At 47.3% G+C, this 25,624-nt stretch overlaps 1 protein-coding gene across 1 annotated transcript; it reads right to left on the bottom strand.

Moving 5' to 3' along the window:
• Positions 1-2,613: 2,613 nt before the first annotated feature.
• On the bottom strand, positions 2,614-23,685 carry LOC136580992 (delta(3,5)-Delta(2,4)-dienoyl-CoA isomerase, mitochondrial-like). The gene is made up of 10 exons (XM_066581950.1): positions 23,532-23,685; positions 16,750-16,912; positions 15,569-15,657; positions 9,722-9,846; positions 8,625-8,673; positions 8,480-8,544; positions 6,897-6,967; positions 4,496-4,567; positions 3,173-3,323; positions 2,614-3,094 (listed from the first exon to the last, which is right to left on the bottom strand). The coding sequence occupies exons 1-10, from the start codon at positions 23,560-23,562 to the stop codon at positions 2,990-2,992; spliced, it is 921 nt and encodes a 306-aa protein (XP_066438047.1). The 5' UTR covers positions 23,563-23,685; the 3' UTR covers positions 2,614-2,989.
• Between the last annotated feature and the right edge of the window lie 1,939 nt (positions 23,686-25,624).

Genomic DNA, 25,624 nt, shown 5'->3' with positions numbered 1-25,624 from the left:
TGCAGCTGGCTCCCTTCCATATGGCAATCATACAACTGCAACTACTGACGCCTCTTCTTGTATCAGCAGCTTGTCATAAAAACGTATCTTTAAAGAGATTGTAAAGTTGGGTAAAGTTTAGGGTGGGTGGAAAGGGAGCAAGTGCTGCTACCCTCGCCCCGTCCTAGTTGTAGACAGGTCTTCCTATATATAAGCTTACACAGGAGGAGCCGTCAATCAGTATGAGTGGGCAGGAGGAGCAGGACTCACAGGCTTTCTCTATGAGTGGGCGAGGGAAGCAGGACTCACAGGCTTTCTCTATAAATGAGCGGGGGAAGCAGGACTCACCGGCTTTCTCTATGAGTGGGCGAGGGAAGCAGGACTCACAGGCTTTCTCTATAAATGAGCGAGGGAAGCAGGACTCACAGGCTTTCTCTATAAATGAGCGGGGGAAGCAGGACTCACAGGCTTTCTCTATGAGTGAGCGAGGGAAGCAGGACTCACAGGCTTTCTCTATGAGTGAGCGAGGGAAGCAGGACTCACAGGCTTTCTCTATGAGTGAGCGAGGGAAGCAGGACTCACAGGCTTTCTCTATGAGTGAGCGGGGGAAGCAGGACTCACAGGCTTTCTCTATGAGTGAGCGAGGGAAGCAGGACTCACAGGCTTTCTCTATGAGTGAGCGAGGGAAGCAGGACTCACAGGCTTTCTCTATGAGTGAGCGAGGGAAGCAGGACTCACAGGCTTTCTCTATGAGTGAGCGAGGGAAGCAGGACTCACAGGCTTTCTCTATGAGTGAGCGAGGGAAGCAGGACTCACAGGCTTTCTCTATGAGTGAGCGAGAGAAGCAGGACTCACAGGCTTGATCTATGAGTGAGCGAGGGAAGCAGGACTCACAGGCTTTCTCAATGAGTGAGCGAGAGAAGCAGGACTCACAGGCTTGATCTATGAGTGAGCGAGGGAAGCAGGACTCACAGGCTTTCTCTATGAGTGAGCGAGAGAAGCAGGACTCACAGGCTTGATCTATGAGTGAGCGAGGGAAGCAGGACTCACAGGCTTTCTCAATGAGTGAGCGAGGGAAGCAGGACTCACAGGCTTTCTTTATGAGTGAGCGAGGGAAGCAGGACTCACAGGCTTTCTCTATGAGTGAGCGAGGGAAGCAGGACTCACAGGCTTTCTCTATGAGTGAGCGGGGGAAGCAGGACTCACAGGCTTTCTCTATGAGTGAGCGAGGGAAGCAGGACTCACAGGCTTTCTCTATGAGTGAGCGAGGGAAGCAGGACTCACAGGCTTTCTCTATGAGTGAGCGAGGGAAGCAGGACTCACAGGCTTTCTCTATGAGTGAGCGAGGGAAGCAGGACTCACAGGCTTTCTCTATGAGTGAGCGAGGGAAGCAGGACTCACAGGCTTTCTCTATGAGTGAGCGAGGGAAGCAGGACTCACAGGCTTTCTCTATGAGTGAGCGAGGGAAGCAGGACTCACAGGCTTTCTCTATGAGTGAGCGAGGGAAGCAGGACTCACAGGCTTTCTCTATGAGTGAGCGGGGGAAGCAGGACTCACAGGCTTTCTCTATGAGTGAGCGAGGGAAGCAGGACTCACAGGCTTTCTCTATGAGTGAGCGAGGGAAGCAGGACTCACAGGCTTTCTCTATGAGTGAGCGAGGGAAGCAGGACTCACAGGCTTTCTCTATGAGTGAGCGAGGGAAGCAGGACTCACAGGCTTTCTCTATGAGTGAGCGAGGGAAGCAGGACTCACAGGCTTTCTCTATGAGTGAGCGAGGGAAGCAGGACTCACAGGCTTTCTCTATGAGTGAGCGAGGGAAGCAGGACTCACAGGCTTTCTCTATGAGTGAGCGAGGGAAGCAGGACTCACAGGCTTTCTCTATGAGTGAGCGGGGGAAGCAGGACTCACAGGCTTTCTCTATGAGTGAGCGAGGGAAGCAGGACTCACAGGCTTTCTCTATAAGTGAGCGAGGGAAGCAGGACTCACAGGCTTTCTCTATGAGTGAGCGAGGGAAGCAGGACTCACAGGCTTTCTCTATGAGTGAGCGAGGGAAGCAGGACTCACAGGCTTTCTCTATGAGTGAGCGAGGGAAGCAGGACTCACAGGCTTTCTCTATGAGTGAGCGAGAGAAGCAGGACTCACAGGCTTGATCTATGAGTGAGCGAGGGAAGCAGGACTCACAGGCTTTCTCAATGAGTGAGCGAGAGAAGCAGGACTCACAGGCTTTCTCTATGAGTGAGCGAGAGAAGCAGGACTCACAGGCTTGATCTATGAGTGAGCGAGAGAAGCAGGACTCACAGGCTTGATCTATGAGTGAGCGAGGGAAGCAGGACTCACAGGCTTTCTCAATGAGTGAGCGAGGGAAGCAGGACTCACAGGCTTTCTTTATGAGTGAGCGAGGGAAGCAGGACTCACAGGCTTTCTCTATGAGTGAGCGAGGGAAGCAGGACTCACAGGCTCTGAGTCCTGGCAGCAATTATTTCACTTTGTGCATGAAAATACTGAGTCAAACACTTGGAGTCTGTTGTCATCTCACTGACACATCCTTTGTAACGGATACACAACATGGCAGTCGGTCATTTCTGAAATGCCATTAACAGTGAAGAAATGTCTGCAGGAGGAATCAGTCGAAGCTTATTGTAGCGACCCGATGTTTATTATGTTATTAACGAGCAGGCAGTGTTGTACCAAATGGTCATTATAAAAACCGTTAGGCAGGTTTGCCACAAGGGTGAACATACCCCATAAGGGCACATATAGTATTGTCCTTACATTCACAGCTGGAGGTGTAACGGGTTAGTCTGGAGGTTTAGCTACACTTTTATATTATATAATTGCATAAACTGCCAATCCCCCCACTAACACTATGACAGATCTGAGGGAATACCCCAGCGCTTCTCAGTGGGAATCCCCTCTGCCCGGCTTATTTGCAGTTCTGCACTGGACACTTCCATTAGATTATTTCCAACCGTCCAGTCAGATGCAGAAATCTCAGGAACGCTGAGGACTCTTAGAGTTTAGAAAATGTGATGTCTTTTAGGGACGTCTTCTGCAGGACGGCTTGTGCAGATTTCATGATGTCCTGGGTCTGCAACATGCTCATGTTCCAGGTGGCCTGAAACACAGACAGAACAGGATTACCTGACCGCCATCACCAAGGTGCAAGGAAATGCAGAGCAAGACGATCACTTACCATGTAATCCAGACTCTCCTGCACCGAGTGATCTCGAGAATACACTAAATTCACCTTAGTTCCCTGGACGGCAATAGGGCTTTTGCTGGCAATCTCAGTGGCCAAACCAAAGGCAGCATTAAGAAGGGAGGACTTATCAGGGAATACTCGGCTGGGGGGAAAAGAGGGAAAACAATTAAACCTGAATAGCACGGGTAATAATAATAATAATAGACATAGCCCACAGAGGAGAGGGCCACTGCTTCTGAAAAGCAGCCATGACATCACAGTGACGGGGTGCAAACAGGCGACAAGAGCTCTTCATACTCCACAGCGAAAAACTATGTTGCCAAATTTAGAACCGGTCACTTCAGCAGCGGCAATGAAGACCGTTCCTGGAGACCTCCAGCGGTGACCGTCCCACAAAACCAGACGACTGGTGATAAAGGATGAGACGTGGATTTTTATGTATGATCAGGAGTCAAAAGAATGGAGACACAGCAATTCCTCACATCCAAATAAGTTTTGAGTGCAGAAGTGGTCATCCAAGGTGATGGCATCTGTCTTCTAGGATGAAGATGGGATACTGCTTATGGACCACCTTCCAAAGGGGTCTACTATCACGGCCGTGTACTGCACAACACTTCTGGATAAACTGAAAGAGGCATTGAAGTCTAAAAGGTGCAAAAAGTTGACCCCCGTGTTGTGTTCTTGCACAGCAATACCTTGTACCACACAACGGCCATCGCCCAGAGCTGGCTGACCTGGGCTTCATTCACCTGATCTAGCGCCCTCGGACTATCATCTTTTCTCCAATTTGAAGAAACATCTCAAGGGAACCCACTTTTCCCTGATTTCTGATCTAATTCCAGGGGCTGACGCCTGGTTTGCACCCAACCAGAAGACTTCCATCTGAATGGGTTGAAGAATTTGCAACACTGCAGTAAGAAGTGCATTCATGTCTGAGGGGGCGATGTAGAAGAATTGTGAAATTTGATTGATCCATGTCAATTTTTGTGGTCAAAGCCAACGACTTCAGCACCCGGTCGTATGAACCATTCCCAACAATGTGCTGCTCACTCAGCTGCATGCCTCGTCACAGTGTATCAGGGCTCAATCTTTAACAAGCCTGAACCTTTGTGCCGTAGATATTTTGATAAAAAAAAGTGTCCATAGCTTCAGATTTATCAAAAGAAATGCAAAGTAAAAGCGGAGAAGTTTCATCCGAGAGCCGAGAATCTGGGCAACTGCGGCACTTGTTTTGTGCCAGTTTTGATGAATCTCTGCCATAGTATATCATAATGCTGCAGGACATTCATATATAAGGGGTGACAGTCATGGTACCTGACGAGTCCGCTGCTCAGGGCCTCGTCTGACATCATCTTCCTAGCAGTAAAGGCCAGTTCGTTCACCAGGCTACAAGAGAAGGAAAAACATCTGGTCAATTTTTCTCCTTTTTTAAAAAATATTAAAAAAATTAAATCAGCAGAGAATTTTGGATCAACCGTTAGAGGGGGCTGAATCTCCATTTCTCTCAGAGGTCAAAATATTTTCTATTGACAGAGATAGAAATAATTACATTCTGACCGCCGGCAGCCACTAGGAGGCGTTTAGGAGGTGCTGCATACAAATGTATCATTGAGTTAAAGCGGTTGTCCTGCAGAAAAAGTTGTTTTTTTTTCCTGCAGATGCCACCTGCAAATCAAAGCGATTATAAGATAAACTAAAACCCCTTTCAATAGCACTTTCCCCCTTACCTGCAGCAGCTTTTTCTTTACTTACTAAAAATTCTGTTCAAAGATGGCGCCGCGGGTCTTCTCCCATGGTGCACCACTGTATATGCTCCGGCGTGCGCGCTCCCGATGACGTCGGTGCCTCTCGTCCAGCAGCAGCGGCAGGCAGACACTCACTCCACTGGTATCTGAAACCAGGAAGTGAGTGTACTGCGCATGCGCCGGCGGCGCGCGTCCCCCGCAAGGCTTCCAGGAGCAGCGCGGTCCCGGCGGAAGAACGAACTACTGCGCATGCACGAAGGGGAAGAGGCTCGTTCCCATGCCGACGAGAACTGCTGCCGGCCCGACAAGAAAACCAGAAGATTTCTTGTCATAACCAGGGACGACGGAGGAGCAACACAGGGGGGGGCATCCCTTCAGGTAAGTCAATAACTTCTGTTTGCTTAATTTTCCATGCACAATGTATATTACAAAGTGCATGGAAATGGGCAAACGTAAGTAATGACATGCAATGTTTCTGGCCGGACAACCCCTTTAATGTATAAGTTATACAGTCAGCTCCTTAGCTCCCCCTAGTGGTGGCTGCATACATGCAGATTTTTCAAACTGTGCAGTCCACTTTTTTTTTTTCCTTTTTATTTTCCTCTTAGGATACATATGTATACCCTAGGAATGTTTAGATTCTCTGAGCTAGATTAACAGACCACATAAAAATTAGCAGAGATGTCATCCCGGTAGAGCCCTTCACATGGTGATACTTGTGGGGGAATCATGGAAAAAGCGTGAGTGGCCTTATAAGGGTGTGGAAAGCATACAGCAGGGGTAGTAGTATTTAGAACAGTGATTTAATTTATACCCCCCCCTATACCCTACTAGTAATCTACACCTTACCTGATAATATACATCACAAACAGCATAAGACAACTTTACAACATGACGATTTAGATACTGTGGGTCAGCTCTAGCATACCTCTATATAATGCAGTCACCATATACTAGCCAGACATCAGCCCTATGCAGTGATCATGATTATGGTGCAGTTAAACCAGTGATCACAGATTACATCAATGATTGCAGTTGTCCGCTTGAGTATTTCTTCTCTCTAAGCCCAGACCGCCATGTAAATTTCTCCCAGGCATGGCTGATCTCGCACACATACTCACTATCCTACTGCACACTAATAGTTCCCTCTATTGTACCCCAAAAAGTAAGTACCCCCACATAGTAATAATCTTTCCATTTTACCCAACACAAAATCATAATACTACCCTCCTAGTGCCCCTCAGTTATAGTGCCCTTTTTTGCCCCATAGAGTAATAATCCTCTATATTAGTAATGCCCCCTTAGTATCCTATCATTATGATGCCCCCTTTATGCCCCATCACAAATTAACAGTGTTTGTTTTGGTCCCAAAAAGGTACTAGCATCCAGATAACCTCTTTGTACCCCCCATAAAGTAATAGTGTCCCAATGAGGTAATAATGGCACCTTGGTGCTCCCCACAAAAAAAACTGTGCCCACTCTGAGTCCTGCAAAAGTCCCTCTGCCTCTCCTGAGTTGCACTCCTAGTTGATTAACAATCAGTTGGCTCCCTACTTGAACTGCAGTGTGATACCTTCAATGGTCTTCTTCTGCCTGTGCTCCTCATGGTGTGATTTCTTCTGCCTGTGCTCCTCATGGTGTGATTTCTTCTGCCTGTGCTCCTCTCGGTACATATCTACAATCCTGCTCTTCTGGCTACAGCAGAACAATTGTAGATATCACACAGACAGAAGTAATGGCACCGAGAGGAGCACAAACAGAAGACCATTGAAGATAATATTGCACTGCAGTGGAAGCAGAGAACCGAATGATGACCTAGGTGACTTACGGGAAAACCATGAGATATGACATGCCTGAAGCAGAGGCACATAAGGTACAGTATAGGTCATAGGTCATGATGCTTAAATCAAAATCATCCTACACTACAGTCAGTCATTTTCATATTTCCTCTATGTAATGCTTTTACATACCTCCTGTTACCAATGATGTTCGGCAGGCGTTGGAGCGTTCCCACATCAGCGGCCAAACCCACATCCACCTCCTACAAGAAGAAAGTCTTATATAGTCGGAGGGCCTGGAGATGCCCACACATATCACTATGGAGACTTACAGAGCATATAAAGGCAAGAGTCATGAAAAGAGCGGATGATATCATGGATATGGGGGTGCAGAGATGGCAAAGCACTGATGAAGGCCAAGATGGCCGAAATGTTACAAGTGCCTGCTGATTTTTCAGTGCTTGTTTGTGTACGGAGAGAGAATTACTTCTTCAAAATATTTGTTCCCCACTTTATAATGGCAGTTTTCTGATGTGACCTTGTGGACACAACTAGATGACCCGATGACCCCACTTACAGGTCGGCCCCTTAACCATTTAAAGACCATAAATGTCTCAGATTTTCTTTTTTTCTCTTTTCCGGAGCCATAGCTTTTTGTTCTTCTGTCAGCAGCCATATGAGGGCGGTTTATGTGGGAGGATCGGTAACAGTAATGTTTAATGTACTAGAATGCAGGGAAAAACTTTTAAAATATTTTAATGGCGGAAAAGTAGAAAAAACCCTCCAGAATCTCACCATTATTTGGGGTATTGTCTTTACAGTGCAGCAAAAATGACGTTTACTTTATTCTTTGTGGCGATACAAATGTGTACAGATTATATATTACGGGGGAAAAAAAAGAATCTTTTAAAAATATAAATAAAAGTGGAGACTTTTCCCTGTCGATGGGGCTACATGTGGACTGGGTTTTGTGTGGAGACTTTATTGGTACCATTTTCGGGTACATACAAAATTTTGCTTACTTTGATTCCACTTTTTATCTAGGAGATGGGAGCCCAAAAAGTCTGCAAAATGCCATTTTACATGGGGGATAAATAGTGATATATTTAATAGTTGGGACCTCTATGAACACGGCGCTACCAATTAGGCTTATTCATTTTATCTGAGAAATGGGAAGTTTTTCCTCTTTGTCTTTAAATTTTTTTACATTTGATTAAACTTGTTTCACACTTTTTTCTTTACTTCTCAAAAGGGATTTCAACTTGCGACCCCTTCTATAATATACTGCAACACTTCTGCATAGCAGTATACTGAGCATTTTAATGTTAGTCTATTAAGCCCTGCCATAGGCAGGGCTTAATAGACTGCATTTCATGGCAGCCCTGGGAGCCTTCACTCGGCTCCAAGCTGCCACGTTAATTCATAGGCACCCTGCAATTGTGTCACGAGTAGGGCCGATGTGGTGCCAAAGGAAACCGCCTTACAGATGGCTGCTTATATGTGCTGCCAAATCTGACAGTGGCATCTAATCAGCTAACTAACTGCAATTGCGACTGTTGCAGGCAGGTGTCAGCTGTCAGAAATAACACATGCTGACTATGGATCATGCTTGACTCCCAGGTCTACTCAATACATCACCAGCCACCACCCGCCATCCACTTATGGCATGTGGTTCTAAACAGGTTAACAGGTAGGCTTTCGATACAATGTCGCTTTAATGGCCACCAGAATGCACTGACAAATCAGAATCAGCCATTTCTAGAGAGGTCCCTTACCTTAACTTGAAAATAGGCATCTTGGGAACAGTAGCGGATGTCACAGGCAGTGATGAGATCTACACCTGGTGGGAGACACGGGAGTACGATGATATATTCTACTGATCACCATTAATTAAGCAGTGTTATCTCAGCGTTGTCTCACCTCCTCCAATGCAACCGTTGTGAATTGCTGCAATCACAGGCTTCGTGCACTGCAAGTAGAAATACAATGTTAGCACTGAACCCGATCCCATCCCAGGACTAGTCACACTGGCTGAGAGACGCCATCATCATCATCATCATCATCATCAAGAGCTTCAAATGTGACGTCTATATTTATGGACGATAAAGAAGCCGGACGAGGAATTAAGGTCTTCAAACTCTCAGTGAAGACATTTTAGACATCCATGGGTGCCAAGGAACTTCATCAAACGTGTTCTTGACCTAACGAAGCCTCACCTTTCACTTGAAGCAAAATGATCAGTCTGCAGCTCCGTACCGCTCTAGACATTATCAGACAACCCAAATCATTGGGAAAAACCAACCCCCATAGTGGGAGGAGGGGAAGACGAAAGGAGGAGAGGACGACCATCAACAAAGTGGGTGGAGACAATCGTAAAAACATGACTGAGATGCTCGAAGAGCCCGTTACCGGGCAAACATTCATATGGTCAAAAAGTCCAACCTTGCAGCACCTAATAGTTCTCGTAAGAGGTCAACTGGCCATTTATGGGGTTCTGAATGGTTAAGCTCATTCCATAGGAGACATGATTTACTACTAACGTAAACCATTAAACTGGAGCGCGTTTAATGAAAACTTGTAGAGGGCTAGCCTCCCCAAAACAACTGGCTCACCCAGTGTAAAGGGTCCACAGGAGAATGCATGTTACTAAAGTGCCCCTGGAGGAAAAAAGATGACCGATGTGCTTCTCTGACTATCTCATTGGCAGGCATCGGCAGTCTAAGACACTACATGCTGAGTAGTGATGTACGAGCCAATGATGTATGTCCCTGTCTACACGGAGTGTACGAGTGAACAAGCTACCGATGACGTCACTCGCTCATTCTAAGGATCCTCGGCTCGTCTAAAAGGTCCCTAAGCGAAGCAGATGCAGGGTCTTAGACTAATGATGCACAGTGTGCCTCCGGCAGTCAGAGAGGCCGGTGGTGTTGCCTACTGTGTTTCTCCAGACCCTGAGGATCCCTTTAAGAGCAATTATCCGGTATCCAGTAGTTTATTCTATAGACAGGAACACAAACCTTCTCAATAACAGAAAAACTTTTTTGATATTCAGAAATCTTCTTACGGAGGTTCCAGGCAATTCTGGCAACATCGTCTTCCTGCGGCTGTAGAAAATCACTTGCCATATCCATAAGATCGATCCCTGCAGAAGAGAAAAATATTAAAATGGGTCGTCCGAGATAAGACATTTCACCAAAAACGGCTTCCCCATGGCCAAAGCATAAGGAGCTGATACTCATCTCTCCCCACAAGTCCCCCGCCTGCGGCTCCGGAGGTGTATTCTTTACAGGCTCTTCTATGCAAGTCATCGAGTTCTATATTAATATCTAAACATATACCTGAAATAAAGACACACAGGCGCCCGCGTGGATTTGAAAAGCCGCGGCATTTATTTTAAAGGGGGTAACCTTATAAATATTAATACCTTAAAAACCCAACATATATAATAACAGGTAGACTGAGTGCTATCTACTGAAGCCTACACCAATAACCAATCTTTAATCCATCTTTATACCCACCTGCAGGGGGCAGGCGGCATTCCCACCAGACCAGGACATAGCTATGGCATGACCCCCCAGAACAGCCGCAGCCTTTACAATCATCTCCTGCAATCCCATAATCAAAGCAATGTCCGATAAACGCACCCGATCCACTTCTGTACAGCCAACTACAATTCTTCTAATTAGGAATTAATCGGAGACACCCCTAGCCATTCCTGAAACAATATATCCCTGCCATTAATGTCATGATAGACAGCAGTAAGCCTAGAAAGTACAAAGAAATAAACACCTTCCCATCCTGCCAATGCCCATCCATGTCGAGCCTCCACCATGGTTCAGCCGGCCAGTAAACATTCCAGAACACCCCGCAGTCTCGCTTACAAGTAAAAAAAAAACAAAAAAAAAAACATAAACCGTAAATAATTTTAAATTTGGATGCTAAAAAAACTAAATCCGTTTGTGAAGCTGAACTACCATCAGACGCCGGCAAAACTGCATCCATGAGAGCAGATCATTGACAGCCAACATTCTCATTGAGAGAGTGAAGACCTCGTGTGACTCTGAACTCTTCCGGAAAGAAAAAGAAATAAAATTACCAATCCGGATCACAGAAGACGACGGAACAGCCAGCAGTTACACCGCCAAGAAGTCTGAGCCGATGCGTGGAAAAAACGTTCCTCATGACCCAGAGGGATAGCAAAAAGAAAACCACCGGAGAACAAAAACCTTTTAACCGCCTTACAATTAACTTCGTCAGGAGAACCAACAAATGAAGTCATCCAAATAATGCATCGCCCCATTTTTCTTCTTATTTTTTATAAAACTACCCGCTTCAAGGAGAGGCAAAAATCTCCAAGTAAATACATAACTGAGAAAACCCCCATGGATGAAGGAAGCCACGACCAAGAACAGTCCATCCTGGGACTGCAAACCAAAGAAGTGAAGACAAACCGACAAGCAGCTCAGGGTCAACCTCAACCTTCAGAGAAAACTGCCTTGGGTAAGATGAAGGATAAACCACTGAGGGGAGACGGACTCCTTCCTTGGCATCGCCCCTAAAGGGGACAACCTCACATTGACCAACAGAGGTATCAAAATGACCTGAAATCTGACCCTCATCTATTTCCTTAACAATCTTTTCTTTGAACTAATATCAAGATAGGAAATAACTGAACTTCACTTATTAACTCCTTACAGCCGAGTCCTGTGGACTCAGGCACGAAGAAGCCGTTCAAAAAGCCTTCTCTGATGAGCCGGGCCGACTTCTGACCCCGGTGAAAGTCTCACTGGCTACTTTTTTCAGGAAATTCTCTACTTATTGGATGCAAGAAATTTTGTCCCGATTTCTGACTAAACCAATATAAGGATGAGCCCCGGCACAATATAGAGACTCGTCGGTACCTACAATTCTCCATCTACAATGATTCCCATTAACCCCTTCAGTGGACGGTTTATTATTACCATGTCAGCGAAGCAAGCCCCAGAGATTTTCCTGAGGTAATTCAAAGTATCAAACGTGTACAGTGGCACAATGACTATGTCCTGGCCAGTATTTCAGCACTAGAGCTGTCCACGGAAATCTTCTAAGGTTTAAAGGTTGTCCCGCGAAACAAAGTGGGGGTATACACTTCTGTATGGCCATATTAATGCACTTTGTAATGTACATTGTGCATTAATTATGAGCCATACAGAAGTTATTCACTTACCTGTTCCGTTGCTGGCGTCCCCGTCTCCATGGTGCCCGTCTAATTTTCAGCGTCTAATCGCCGGATTAGACGCGCTTGCGCAGTCCGGTCTTCTTCTTTTCTGAATGGGGCCTCTCGTGCCGGAGAGCGGCTCCTCGTAGCTCCGCCCCGTCACGTGCTGATTCCAGCCAATCAGGAGGCTGGAATCGGCAATGGACCGCACAGAAGCCCTGCGGTCCACCGAGGGTGAAGATCCCGGCGGCCATCTTCACCAGGTAAGTAAGAAGTCACCGGAGCGCGGGGATTCAGGTAAGCACTATCCGGTTTTCTTTTTTAACCCCTGCATCGGGTTTGTCTCGCGCCGAACGGGGGGGCTATTGAAAAAAAAACAAAAAAAAAACGTTTCAGCGCGGGACAACCCCTTTAACTGTATGGCCAGTGCAGCGAGCCCCGGAGATTTTCAGTGCCACTAAAGGGGTTAAATGCAAAGCACACCCCTTTTCATATCCAAAATACTGAGGTGCCCCAAGGATGCATCCTAAAAGCCACTTAATAACACTGAGGTAAAACCAAATTCAGCCATAATCTTACATCCTTCACATCCCATTTGATATTGGGGTAAATCACCTATTTTTGATGAAACATCTCATCTTATGAAAACCAGGAGATCCCAACAAATTGTTCATTTGCTGACAAAACCTGACATAGAAGCGGAGGATCGTCCAAAGAATACATCAACAACAATACAGAAAGCCTGTAACCAATTGCTAAAAGATCTCTGTTTCTTAGGGTCGTCGTCATTCTATTAGCTTCTTATACTGAAGGGAACGGTGATAAAACAATTAACTAAAAACCAAATCTGATTAACACAGCAGCATTACAAACCACCGGCTGCTACAACTCCACGCAGCGCTCCGAGGCCCCCGCCAACAATTACACAGAAATACCACCAACACTCTCTCAACACTCTCAACAGTTGCTAATACTCTCCCAAACAGCGAGAGACCTCAGAAATTCACTCAGATTAAATCCAAAACACACACACACATATATATATATATGAGTAGACTTAGCCCTAGATGCTCCAGTCTACTAACAAGCACTCCATATTTATGCCCACCCGCAGCGGCCGGCCATGTCCGCAGTTCTGCACTCACCATTAATAAAACACAGACATCATTTCCCCATCATCCCCCCTGAACCAGCCCTAGCAAGGGTTAACACGGACACATCTACCTTAGGGCGCGGTCACACGAGCGTAGGCGTATGTACGTTCGCACGTGCGCAGCGTTTAATCGCTGGAAAGAATGTTTTTCGGCGATCATGACCAGAGCTAGAAAGCCTATTATCGTTTGTTCCTACTTTTGAAACTATCTTTTCGGCCATCGAATATACGTTGGCGCGTATTTCGGTCGCATATGTTCTGTTTTCTGCAGGTTGCCGTTTTTACGCGCCGTAAAATTGCCCGTGTGAACGAATACATTGGAAACCAACGCCTCAGATGGTCACGTTTATACGATTGGGCGCAAAAACGCGCCGTTTATGCGCTCGTGTGACCACGCCCTCAGGTAGTATCCAGGATAAATCCTCCTATACACCGATGTCAGTAACCTGGGGTACCGTCTGGTTACCGGGGGGGTGGGGGGTCTCACCATCCTGTACCCTGCACCAGCACAGGACGTGGTGTTGGCATCGGGTGGGCACTGTTCCTGCTGGTGTTGGCATCAGATGGGCACTGTTCCTGCTGCCAGGATACAGTTGCCTCCGATCTGATGAAGGTAAAAGGTGTCTCTCTCCTTCAGCGTTCGCTTCGCTGTCAGTTTTCTCTTGACGAATCCTCCTCAGATACAAGCGTTCACACAATGTCCTCTGCAGCTCCTCCTGGCCGGCGCTGCTGACAAGTCCTAAGCTGAAGCGCAGGGGATTGCAGACATCTGTGCAGCTATTCCTCACCGTCTGCTTCATACACGCCGACTATCAGTCGCTGCAGAAGGTCCTCCATCTTCACAGAGGGTCTGAAGCTGTGAGAGTAAAAAGCGAGTGAGGAAGATCCAGCAGCCACACTAGTAGATCTCCAAGAACCGGAAGAGGTGGTTCCAGTGCAAAGCCGCACAGCAGGATCCAATAGAGTCCATAATAGAGCAAGGAAGTGGCAGCAGCAATGGTGGAGTACAAACAAAAGCATCTCCTTGTTGCTCCATGACATCCAGGAGTTGTGAGAGGAGCCGACAGGAACAGGAACCGTCAGTTGGATTCAGGAACTGCTCACAATCTTGTGGTGCTGTAGAAATAACTGAAGCCCCCGTCCGGTCGGCACCTCCTTATATCAGCTTCCTCTCCCCAATCCGCTCTTGTTGCTGGGGCCCGAGCTTCACAGAAGGAGCTTTCAGACTTCTTCTCGCCATTTTCTTCAGACCAATCACCATCCATCACCGAGGCTCCAACTTCCCCCCGCCAACCTCCAGCACCTTCCAGCCCGCTCACCGCTGACTCCATAGTAAACTCAAAGATCGCCGTACATTACTGAGTATGACTGTCATGTTAAGTTACCTTTAGGCTGCTTTCACACAGGTGACAAAGTCGTATGACTTTCGCTACAGCGACAGCCCTACAAATCATTGGATGGCTGTGATTGGTTCATCGAGCCCTGCAGTGATTGGTTCTTGACGCCATGGCTCAGCCAATCAGAGCCAGTGCTTCCTGGAGGCTAAGTTTTTAACCCCTGACCAGGAAGCGCTGGGGGAAAGGTACAAGTAAGTATTCCAACGACCTGCGAGAAGTGTGACGTAGCGGACTGTGCCTGTTAGGTGATGTATTGTGTTTTTTGGTTTTCTTTTAATGCAGCCAGGGCTTATTTCGGGGGTAGGGCTTATATTTCAAGCCCCCCTGAAAATCCCATCAAAAGAGCGCTGCAAGGTTGTGTGACTTTGTAGCGACACTAAATTGCGAGAAAACGCAGTGATATCGTACGGAACACAGATGCGATATCGCTGCATTTTTCTCGCTGCTGTATTGCTGGTGCTTGTGTGAAAGAGGCCTTACACAGAGAATGAAGTGGCGGAGGACCATCATGTCCCACCAGGAACAATGCAAAGCACTGCAGCTCATTCCTATTTGGGTAAATGGGGTTGTGTGGTAAAGCCTGCACAGAGCAGGGTCAGAGGTGGAACTGCAGATAAAAATGTTCAAGGGAACCGAACCCCTCCTATAAGAACCATAAACTACGTTAGGAGAGGTCCACCGAGGTCAGGAGGTGTAATCTTTATACTTACCGGACTCCCTGTTCCCGTGATGCCAGCCCAGGAAGTCGGTGCCCCGTCTATCAGCATGACTATTTCCATAGAGAACAGTGGAGTGCATGCACATAGAATGAAGAGACTGATAGATGAAGGGTTGGACTTCCGAGGGTGACGGCACAAGAATGAAGAACCTGTCCAATATAGTCATTTTACTCCCGGACTCAGTGGGACCGATCCTGTAAGCACTGTAACTACGGTCATGGTGCTTGTAGGAGGGCACAGGTTCCCTTCAGGCCTTCGTAGAGGTGAGGTCACTTTCTTCTAATGATCATTAGGGGTCATTTTGATAAGATGCCCTCAAGAAGTTATGCCATATCTTCACATAGTGAGCAGTAACTGACAACTGGGCGTGTTACTGATATATTGGGCGTAGCACTGACCTGATGTGAACATCTTCCCAGCGCCAGAAATGACTACTGCCCTGCAGTTACTATCTTCTCCGAGGGCCTGGAAGCAAAGGACCATCTCCCTGCGGGGGAAACACATATTATTATCCCAATAAAGCATTATAAGAACTTCACCGCCCGTCCATGTTGGGCCACGGGAGAGTAGGCCGGCGCCACATGTCACACGGCCGAGGAAGTTGTACAAGATTTGTGTGCTGCGAGACGCACGGATATGAACCGCATTCTTGTGAATGGCGTCATACACATCAGCGGTCGCAGAGGAAAAAAACGAACAGAAAAATGCCGCTTGTCTCATCGTTGGACGATCCCTCGGAACACCTCGCAGAGCGTCGGCCATTGCTTCCAATGGGGCCAGCAAAGCACTGAACGGCGTGCGCGGTGTATGCGAGTGCGATGTGAGGATTCTCACTGAGAACAATGGGAAACACTCCGAGATCCTTTTAGCTGCGGCCGAGGATCGCTACTTCCTGGAAGTGATGTGAGGCTTTTTAACACGGAAACAACTTGCATCCGTGGGGAAATCCCATGTTGGCGAGCGCGATATTGTGCCGGTCTGAATACCCCAACGCAGACCAATGGGACTCTGTATAACGCGTGTAGAAAATACACGTTTAATACGAGCCGTAAGTACGCCCGTGTGAATAAGCCCTCAGCTGCACAGATCTCTCCATTTCTATGGCAGCTACAGAAACGGTCAAGCAGCTGTGCTCCGCTGTCTCTATTTCCAGTAGACACTGATGCGGAGGGCCATAACCATCCTCTGCGCTCGCTGCCTGCACGGATGCGGCGGCCGGGAGATCCTCGGTCATGCTATAAATGTCTATGATGGAATACCACTATTGGAGAAGCGAGAACATTGATAGTTCTGCCCCATGACCCGACCATTAAGGGCTCACCTACCGAGCCGTATGTGACCCGCGGAATATGTGGTGCAAAGGTAGCCCGTTGGTTCCTATTGGCCACTCATAGTATGTAAATACAATGTAGCATGTCCTATTATGGCGCTTAATACGCACCAATATAGGCCCTGGGGATTCAACATAAGGGGCACATACACGTTCCATGTGAGCGCGCCCTTAGTGCCGACGGGTAATCTGTACTGCGCTACTGAATATAGTAGCCACATAGAAACCAGTGATGTTAGACCTCAGTACCTCCAGAAGGCCTTGTTCATGGCATTCCTCTTCTCGGGACGGTTTATCTCCACATGGAAGACGTGATCTGCTGGCGCGGTGACTTTCAGAGTTTCATAGCTGTATGAGGATAGTCCCGCCTCAGAAGACATATTCCGGAGACCTAGAGCCACCTTGTGGAGGTCTGAGGATCAAATGACATCCAACATCATTTCATTGCCCACTTCTCATCACCATATAAGATGAACTCTTCTCGCCAACGTGCCATGTCATATACAGACCCATCACTCTTACGCCATTCTCACACAGGCGGTTTTTACAGCATTTTAAACACCCACTAAAAACGCTGTACTGAACCTCCACTGATTTCAATGGGGCTTGTTTGTCTTTCTTTGGCCTTTGACCACCATGGGGCAACCAGTCCTTCATATGATGCTGAACCCGATTAGCACTAATAAGATGCTTCAGACACCGACTCCCTTGGACAACATCGTCTCTCTGACTCACCAGCTAACCCTCCTCAGGCTTCCAGCCCCCAGGAGCCACCTGTCTTCCTCGCACTGTCTACACAAGTCACTCTTTATCTGCCTCTCGATCAGTATGGTAGCCTGCTGCCTTGGTGGCCAACTGGCTCCAGACCTCCGCTCACACTTCAGGAGGTCTCTATTCCACACATGCGCCATACTGTGCACACACTCATAGGAGGTGCCCAGAACATATGGCTATATAGATGCTACAACACTTCTGGTGCCGTAAGGTCCATTGCCAAGTCGGCACAGGGCACCAACACCTCCTTCTACGTCAGGATGGCATCCAGGAAACCGGTTCCTGGAGCCATAGCACTGAGGCTACAGATCACCAGCTCTTTCTCTACGGGTCCGGGGTTGCGGACTGTGGGTAAAGGACATGATACAGTCTATACGGTGCTTTTTCATCACACATAACAGTATATCAGTCAGGCTGTGTTCACATGGATGACCGCAATGTAGGTCTAAGAAAATCAGACCAACGTCACACTCTACTTTCTGCGATTGCGGTGCATTTTGGCGTAAAAAAAAACAAACAAAAAAAAACCATTACCCGATTCTAAATCCACAATATACCTATTCATCCCTCGATATACAGGGGTTAAAACCCACAGCAGATCTACACCATTAACCCCTTAGTGACCAAGCCTGTTTGCGCCTTAATGGCCAGGCCAAAATTTGGAAATCTGACATGTCACTTTAACATGGTTTAACTCCGTAAAGGTTTTGCATATCCAAGCGATTCTGACATTGTTTTTTCGCCACATGTTGTACTTCATTTGGGGGAAAAAAATAGACCGATAGAATTTGTGTTTATTTATTAAAAGCGCCAAAACTGGGAAAATTTTGAAAAATATCATTTTTTCACATTTCCAACTGCAATATCTCAAATATGTGCAAACATAATATAGAAATTTTGCTAAGATTTATATTTCCACCCGTTTACTTTATTTTGGGCGCACATTGGAAAAACTTAAGTTTTTTTTTTTAACCATTTAGGAGACGTACAAATTTAACATTGATTATCAACATTTTGAGGAACATTTTGTTTTCTTACACCAAGCCAAGATTGCAAAGGCTCATAGGTGTCAGAATGATAGATACCCCCACAAATGACCCCATTTAGAAACTACACCCCTTAAAGGGGTTGTCCCACGGCAGCAAGTGGGTCTATACACTTCTGTATGGCCATATTAATGCACTTTGTAATGTACATTGTGCATTAATTATGAGCCATACAGAAGTTATCAAAAGTTTTATACTTACCTGCTCCGTTGCTAGCGTCCTCGTCTCCATGGTGCCGACTAATTTTCGCCCTCCGATGGCCAAATTAGCCGCGCTTGCGCAGTCCGGGTCTTCTGCAGTCTTCTATGGGGCCGCTCGTGCAGAATGCCGGCTCCGTGTAGCTCCACCCCGTCACGTGCCGATTCCAGCCAATCAGGAGGCTGGAATCGGCAATGGACCGCACAGAAGAGCTGCGGTCCACGGAGGGAGCAGACCCCGGCGGCCATCTTCAGCAGGTAAGTATGAAGACGCCGGACCGCCGGGATTCAGGTAAGCGCTGAGCAGTTTGTTTTTTTAACCCCTGCATCGGGTTTGTCTGGCGCCGAACGGGGGGGGGGGGGGGTTAAAAAAAAAAAAAAAACCGTTTCGGCGCGGGACAACCCCTTTAATGTATTCACTGAGGGGGTCAGGAGGATTTTGACCCCACAGTTTCTTTTCAGGAATTGATGCAATTTAGACGAGAAAAAATAAAATTTCATATTTTTGCAATATGTAATTTTAAACACAGGATTTTTTTTTTTATAGTGCACATGAAAATGAAGATTTGCACTCCAAATGGATACCCCCATTTGTCCTGTGTTCAGAGACATCCCCATTGTGGCCCTAATCTTACGTCTGGATGCACAACGGGGCCCAAACCGAAAGGAGCAGCCGGTGGTTTTCAAAACAGACATTTTGCTTGAAGGCGTTTTAGGCCCTATTGCCCACCTGTAGAGTCCTTGAGCGGCCAAAACGATAGAGAACCCCTACAAATGACCCCATTTTTGAAACTAGACCCCTTAACGAATTCATCTAGGGGTGTGCGGGGTATTTTGACCCCACCATTTTTGAATGAATCGAAGCAAAGCAGAAAGAAAAAATTATGATTTTAAATTTTTTTTAGCAATTATGTCATTTTTAAAATAGTTTTTTTTGTACAGCATACATATGAATGAAATCTTTCACCTGTTTGTCCCGTGTTCAGAGACATACCCATTGTGGCCCTAATCTTCTCTCTGTATGCACAACGGGGCCCAAACCGAAAGGAGCAGCGGGTGGTTTTCAGAACAGACATTTTGCTTGAAGGCATTTCAGGCCCCATTGCCCACCTGTAGAGCCCTTGAGAAGCCAAAGCGATATAGAACACCCGCAAATTACCCCATTTTGAAAACTAGACCCCTTAACGAATTCCTATGGGGGTGTACTGCGTGTTTTGACCCCACCGTTTTTGAATGAAGCGAAGCAAAGCAAAAGGAAAAAAATTAAAATTTTTGGTTTTTTGGCAATTGTATCAATTTAAAAATAGTTTTGTACAGCATACATAGGAATGAAGACGTTCACCCCAAAATGAATCCCCCCGTTTGTCCCGCGTTCAGAGACATACCCATTGTGGCCCTAATCTTCTGTCTGGATGCACAACGGGGCCCAAACTGAACGCACATCAAACTTTAAGGCCTCATGTCCACGGGGAAAATCAGATCCGCTGCAGATTCTCAATGGAGAATCTGCAGCGGGTCCCTCCTGCCCCGCGGACATGAGCGCCGAAAATAGCAATTTAAAAGCATTTACCTATCCGGCGCGGGCGGGGAAGGTCAGCTGTTCCTCACGGCCGGATCTTCATTTTCGGCCGGCGGATGAATTCCTGACGCCGGCGGCACGTCGCCGGCACGTCGTCAACGTGCCGCGCGCATGCGCCGGGCACATCCGCCGAGCCGAAGCAAGGAAGATGCGGCCGTGAGGAAGAGGAGACCTTCCCGGTCCGCTACGGATGGTAAATACTTTAAATTCCTATTTTAGGTCTCCCGCGGATCCGGACGGCTTCCATAGGCTTCAATAGAAGCCCGCGGGAGCCGTCCCCGCGGGAGACCCGCACGAAAATGGAGCATGGTCCAGATTTTTCCATGCTCCATTTTTTTTTTAAATCCCTTTTATTGACGATCCGCGGGTATTTATCTACCTGCGGGTGGTCAATGCATCCCTATGGGGTGCGGATCCGCATGCGGGAGATCCGCTGCGGATCTTAAATCATATTTTGCCCGTGGACATGAGCCCTAACTGTCTTTTAACTTTTACGTGATCGCCATTATCCATGGATAATGGCGGTCATGTGACCGAGGAACACTCACCGCGGCCCCCCGTGACATCTCCAAGCTCTTGGCTACCTTTATTTGCCAGGAGATTTTAAATTTCCCCATGCCCTACTCAGCTTCTGCGCTTGTGTCCGCCATTTTGGCGACGGGCGAATGCGCCAAAGCTGAGGAAAGGTCCACAGATAAGGATCCCATCGGGGGACATCGCCAGTGGCCTTAATTCAGTGATTTCACCTCCGCTCACGGATCAAATCCGTGACAGGAGGTGAAACTTTAGTTTTTTTTACTTTTATGTGATCGCCGTTATCCAGTGGCTAACGGCGATCATGTGACTGGGAACCGCGTGCCGTGGCCCCCCATGAAATCTCCAGGCGCTTGGCTACATTTAGTAGCCAGGTACGGGGAGATTTTAAATTACCCCGGCAATCTGCAGCTTTTGCGCCTGCGTCTGCCATTTTCGTGACGGACGCATGCGCAGAAGCTGGGGTAAGGTCTGCGGTTAAATCTGGGGGCCTTAGGTACCTAATTTCTTCTCCCCTCACCGATATGATCCATGAGGGCAGATGAAACAACCTTTTTTTTTTAAACTTTTTAAAACTTTTACATGATCGCTGTTATCCATTGGATAGCAGCGGTCATGTGACTGGGAACCGCATACAACGGATCCGGTGACAGCTCCCTGCTCTCGGCTACTCATACTAGCCGAGAGCAGGGAGTTTTTAAACTTCCCGGGCCTCCCGTCTCTCTGCGCATGCGCGTGACGTAATGCGTCTGGCGCGCAGACACTGGCGGCGGGTCCGGGAAGGAGAAGGAAGACGCCGGACAGCGCGGAGGACGGGGGGTGAGTGTTCTCAGCTCCACTTACAGATCCGATCCGTAAGGGGAACTGAAACTTCCATTGTTTTTTACTGCCCATAGACTTTAACGCGATCGACGGTATCTGGTGCAAACCGGCGATCCCGTGACCGGGAGTGGGGTCCCGCGGCCCGAGATGACAGCTTCATGCTGTCGGCTACCTCCAGTAACCGGCAGCATGGAGCTGTCACGTCCAGAGCCCGCAGGGCTGTCATTCCCAGAGGATGCATGTTTTTACCTCCTCTGGGAATTAAGCCCAGCATGCCAGGACGTAAAAACACTATGGGCTGGTCACTAAGGGGTTAAGGCTGGGCTCACACGAACGGGTCTGGATTTCCTCAGCAGACGACCTTTGATCATTTGCAGAAAGTAATTGCGAATAATCGTGGATGAGAGAGTTTTTCCGCGTGGATGTACACAACGCGCTGCGAATGGTCCACGGGGATGAAAGCTCCCGCTCCGCTCCCGTTGGCATTCCGGCTTTTCTATCTATTTCCCTATGAAGTAGTGAGCATTTCAGCGGCTCACAGGCAGTGTTAATTGTGTCTGGGCAACCGAACACTCGCATCCATTGACTCCAATGAAGGCCGTCCACGCTAAAATAGAGATGGTGCGCATTTCTTCCGCTTGTGGAATTCCCAACTCCTACTTACACGTCTGAGCATTTTGGCGAAGGTTCATGCCTTTCAATGCCCGTGTATTACCGCGTATCGTCCGCTGATTGTGGAATCCGCAATTCAAATCCGCCCGTGTGAGCCTGGCCGGTATTAGTGTATCTTGACGCCACCAGAAGTAGTGGTGGAGTCAAGATACATGTTGTTTGACAAGGGGTGCCAGAACCGACGGCTACAAAGTGTATGCTCCCTGGCTACAGCAATCCGACCCCATGCTGTATGCCTTTTCCACACAGACGTTATTCTGTCCAGCCAATCAGCTACAGGGGGCGTCACCCCCGTCACCCTTGACTCCACCAGCACTTCCTGGTGGCGTCAAGATACACTAATACCTGCCTGGCCTTAGGAGCAGATTTGGCCGCTGTGACTTTCCAATGTATTTGTTGTGGGTTTCCTGCTGTGGAATATGAAGTGTTTATGGCCCGAGGCATCGGGGGTGTCTGCACTGTGAGCTCCGGAGCGGGCGCTCACCTCCAGATCCTGCAGCAAATACTGCCTATAGACATGCTATGCAAAATGCTTTCCCATGCCCATGAGCAGAGATCAACTGTGATAATCCGCTCGCGGGGTGAAAAGTCGCAGCCCGTCCTGTTCTAGCGCGAGCCTCGCCTTGGGGTGCCTTCACGCCTGCGATCACGATGGAGCTGCGTTTTTTTAAAGCAAATGTTAATAGGACTTTTTTAATGTTAAAAACGCATCACACAAACGTCGCAGGTTTAATGCGGTATTGGGGCGGGTCAATATACAGGGGGCGGCGCGCTGCCATTTATTTACAAAGAAACTGGGAAAATATGCAAATATGAATGAACCCCAAAAATCAATATGTTCTATTACACTGGCCATTTGTCCCATCTTATTGGTCCTTAAGCTGCCCTTATACCCACCACCACCCTTTCAGTGCCAGTCTGCCCAGAAACATTATGTCCCTCATCTAAAACAATTACTTCCTAGAACGGTGGTCTGCAACATTGCAAAACTACAACTCCCAGCATGCCAGGGAATGCTGACAACTGTCAGCGCACACTGAGATCAGTGCCCCCTAGTGGTCAGCCACTACTGTATGTACATCCCTATTAGCTCAGTGGGGTCCTTCTATTACACAGGGGTCTTAGACCATCTACGCACCTTCACAGCCGCCTCTGGATCAAGAGTCAATGTGACAAAGTAGCAGTGGGTAAAGTTCAGTGCGGGGGGAGGGGGAGCAGGAGGGAGCGGGGGGGGGGAGCAGGGGGGGGACAAAGTTTAGTGCAGGCAGCGCCTGGAGTCCTGTGCTGGTACTATTACACCTGGATTAGGATCTAATAGAACCACAAGGTCTTCTGCCAGTGTTACCCGTCATGTCTAGCACACGCACACACTGAGACTATGGAGACTCCTCATCAGGGCCCACTCACCTCTCCTTAGGAGGCCTCTGATCAGAGCCATGAGATGTCACTGTCCTCCTGGACTAACTAACTCCGGTCAGACTGTGGGCATCGCCATATTGTGTTCTGCAGCTGCCACCTCCCTCTTTGGCATGGAGCTGCCCAGAGTGACTGCAGGGGGGGGAGGGACGCATATATATATATTCCACAGCACTTCTGCTGGATTCAACCAAACAACCAATCACTGTGAACCAGCCAACCTAAACAACCAATCACTGTGAACCAGCCAACCCAAACAACCAATCACTGTGAACCAGCCAACCCAAACAACCAATCACTGTTAATCAGCCAACCCAAACAACCAATCACTGTGAATCAGCCAACCCAAACAACCAATCACTGTGAACCAGCCAACCCAAACAACCAATCACTGTGAACCAGCCAACCCAAACAACCAATCAGATTGTTAATCGAGCAGAAGTGCTGTGGCTTATAGATATATGCGGGAGGGACACATGGAGCTGCCCAGAGGGACTGGAGGAGGGAGGGACTCCTGATTGGTCACAGCGCTCGGCCATTCATTCAATTCAATCACTATTTAATTGATCACTGCAGAGAATCACGGCATTCCACGATTTGAATCACTCCAGCGGATAATCGCTATGATTCTGCGCTCGTGGACGTCGGGCTGCACTCTCCATAGTTATCCTATAGAAAGCGTGTCATGCGAGCTCCGCAGGCGATTTATCGTTGTGGACCTCGCTATGACATCTCGCCCGCGGACTGGCAGCTTCGAGCCGACTGCGCACAAACGGATTTGCATTGCGGAATCCTCGGTCGGCGTCCGCACCATGGATCCACAACAAGTACAGTCTGTTACAGGTTACTGAAAAGCCCAGCGCAGAATCGAATGGCGATTTTTCACGATCAGAGATATACAGGAGATGTATAACTTATACCAGCTGTACATATATAATTATATACAGGAGATACCCAGGTTATACCAGCATGCTCCACATCACTATATACAGGAGATCCCCAGGTTATACCAGCATGCCCCATATCACTATATACAGGAGATGTATAACTTATACCAGCTGTACATATATAATTATATACAGGAGATACCCAGGTTATACCAGCATGCCCCATATCACTATATACAGGAGATGTATAACTTATACCAGCTGTACATATATAATTATATACAGGAGATCCCCAGGTTATACCGGCATGGTCCATATCACTATATACAGGAGATGTATAACTTATACCAGCTGTACATATATAATTATATACAGGAGATACCCAGGTTATACCAGCATGCCCCATATCACTATATACAGGAGATGTATAACTTATACCAGCTGTACATATATAATTATATACAGGAGATCCCCAGGTTATACCGGCATGGTCCATATCACTATATACAGGAGATGTATAAGTTATACCAGCTGTACATATATCATTATATACAGGAGATACCCAGGTTATACCAACATGCTCCATATCACTATATACAGGAGATGTATAACTTATACCAGCTGTACATATATAATTATATACAAGAGATACCCAGGTTATACCAGCATGCTCCATATCACTGTATGCAGGATGTATAACTTATACCAGCTGTACATATATAATTATATACAGGAGACACCCAGGTTATACCAACATGCTCCATATCACTATATACAGGAGATTTATAACTTATACCAGCTGTACATATATTATATACAGGAGATCCCCAGGTTATACCAGCATGCTCCATATCACTATATACAGGAGATGTATAACTTATACCAGCTGTACATATATAATTATATACAAGAGATCCCCAGGTTATACCGGCATGGTCCATATCCCTATATACAGGAGATGTATAACTTAACCAGCTGTACATATATAATTATATACAGGAGATCCCCAGGTTATACCGGCATGGTCCATATCCCTATATACAGGAGATGTATAACTTAACCAGCTGTACATATATAATTATATACAGGAGATCCCCAGGTTATACCGGCATGGTCCATATCCCTATATACAGGAGATGTATAACTTATACCAGCTGTACATATATAATTATATACAGGAGATCCCCAGGTTATACC

Source organism: Eleutherodactylus coqui, chromosome 10 (assembly GCF_035609145.1).
Source record: "Eleutherodactylus coqui strain aEleCoq1 chromosome 10, aEleCoq1.hap1, whole genome shotgun sequence".
Classification (NCBI taxonomy): Eukaryota; Metazoa; Chordata; class Amphibia; order Anura; family Eleutherodactylidae; genus Eleutherodactylus; species Eleutherodactylus coqui.
Note: the sequence above shows the minus strand (reverse complement) of the source record. Positions and strands in the feature narration are given on the sequence as shown.

What these genes read in the sequence shown, in the direction of transcription:
- LOC136580992 (XM_066581950.1), bottom strand. Translation starts at nt 23,562, where the DNA reads ATGGCTCTGATCAGAGGCCTCCTAAGGAGAG. An exon ending in ATGCCTATTTTCAAGTTAAG is followed by an intron (nt 6,968 to 8,479) that starts GTAAGGGACCTC and finishes TTCTTCTTGTAG; the next exon opens with GAGGTGGATGTGGGTTTGGC. An exon ending in AGGAGAGTCTGGATTACATG is followed by an intron (nt 3,095 to 3,172) that starts GTAAGTGATCGT and finishes TCTGTGTTTCAG; the next exon opens with GCCACCTGGAACATGAGCAT.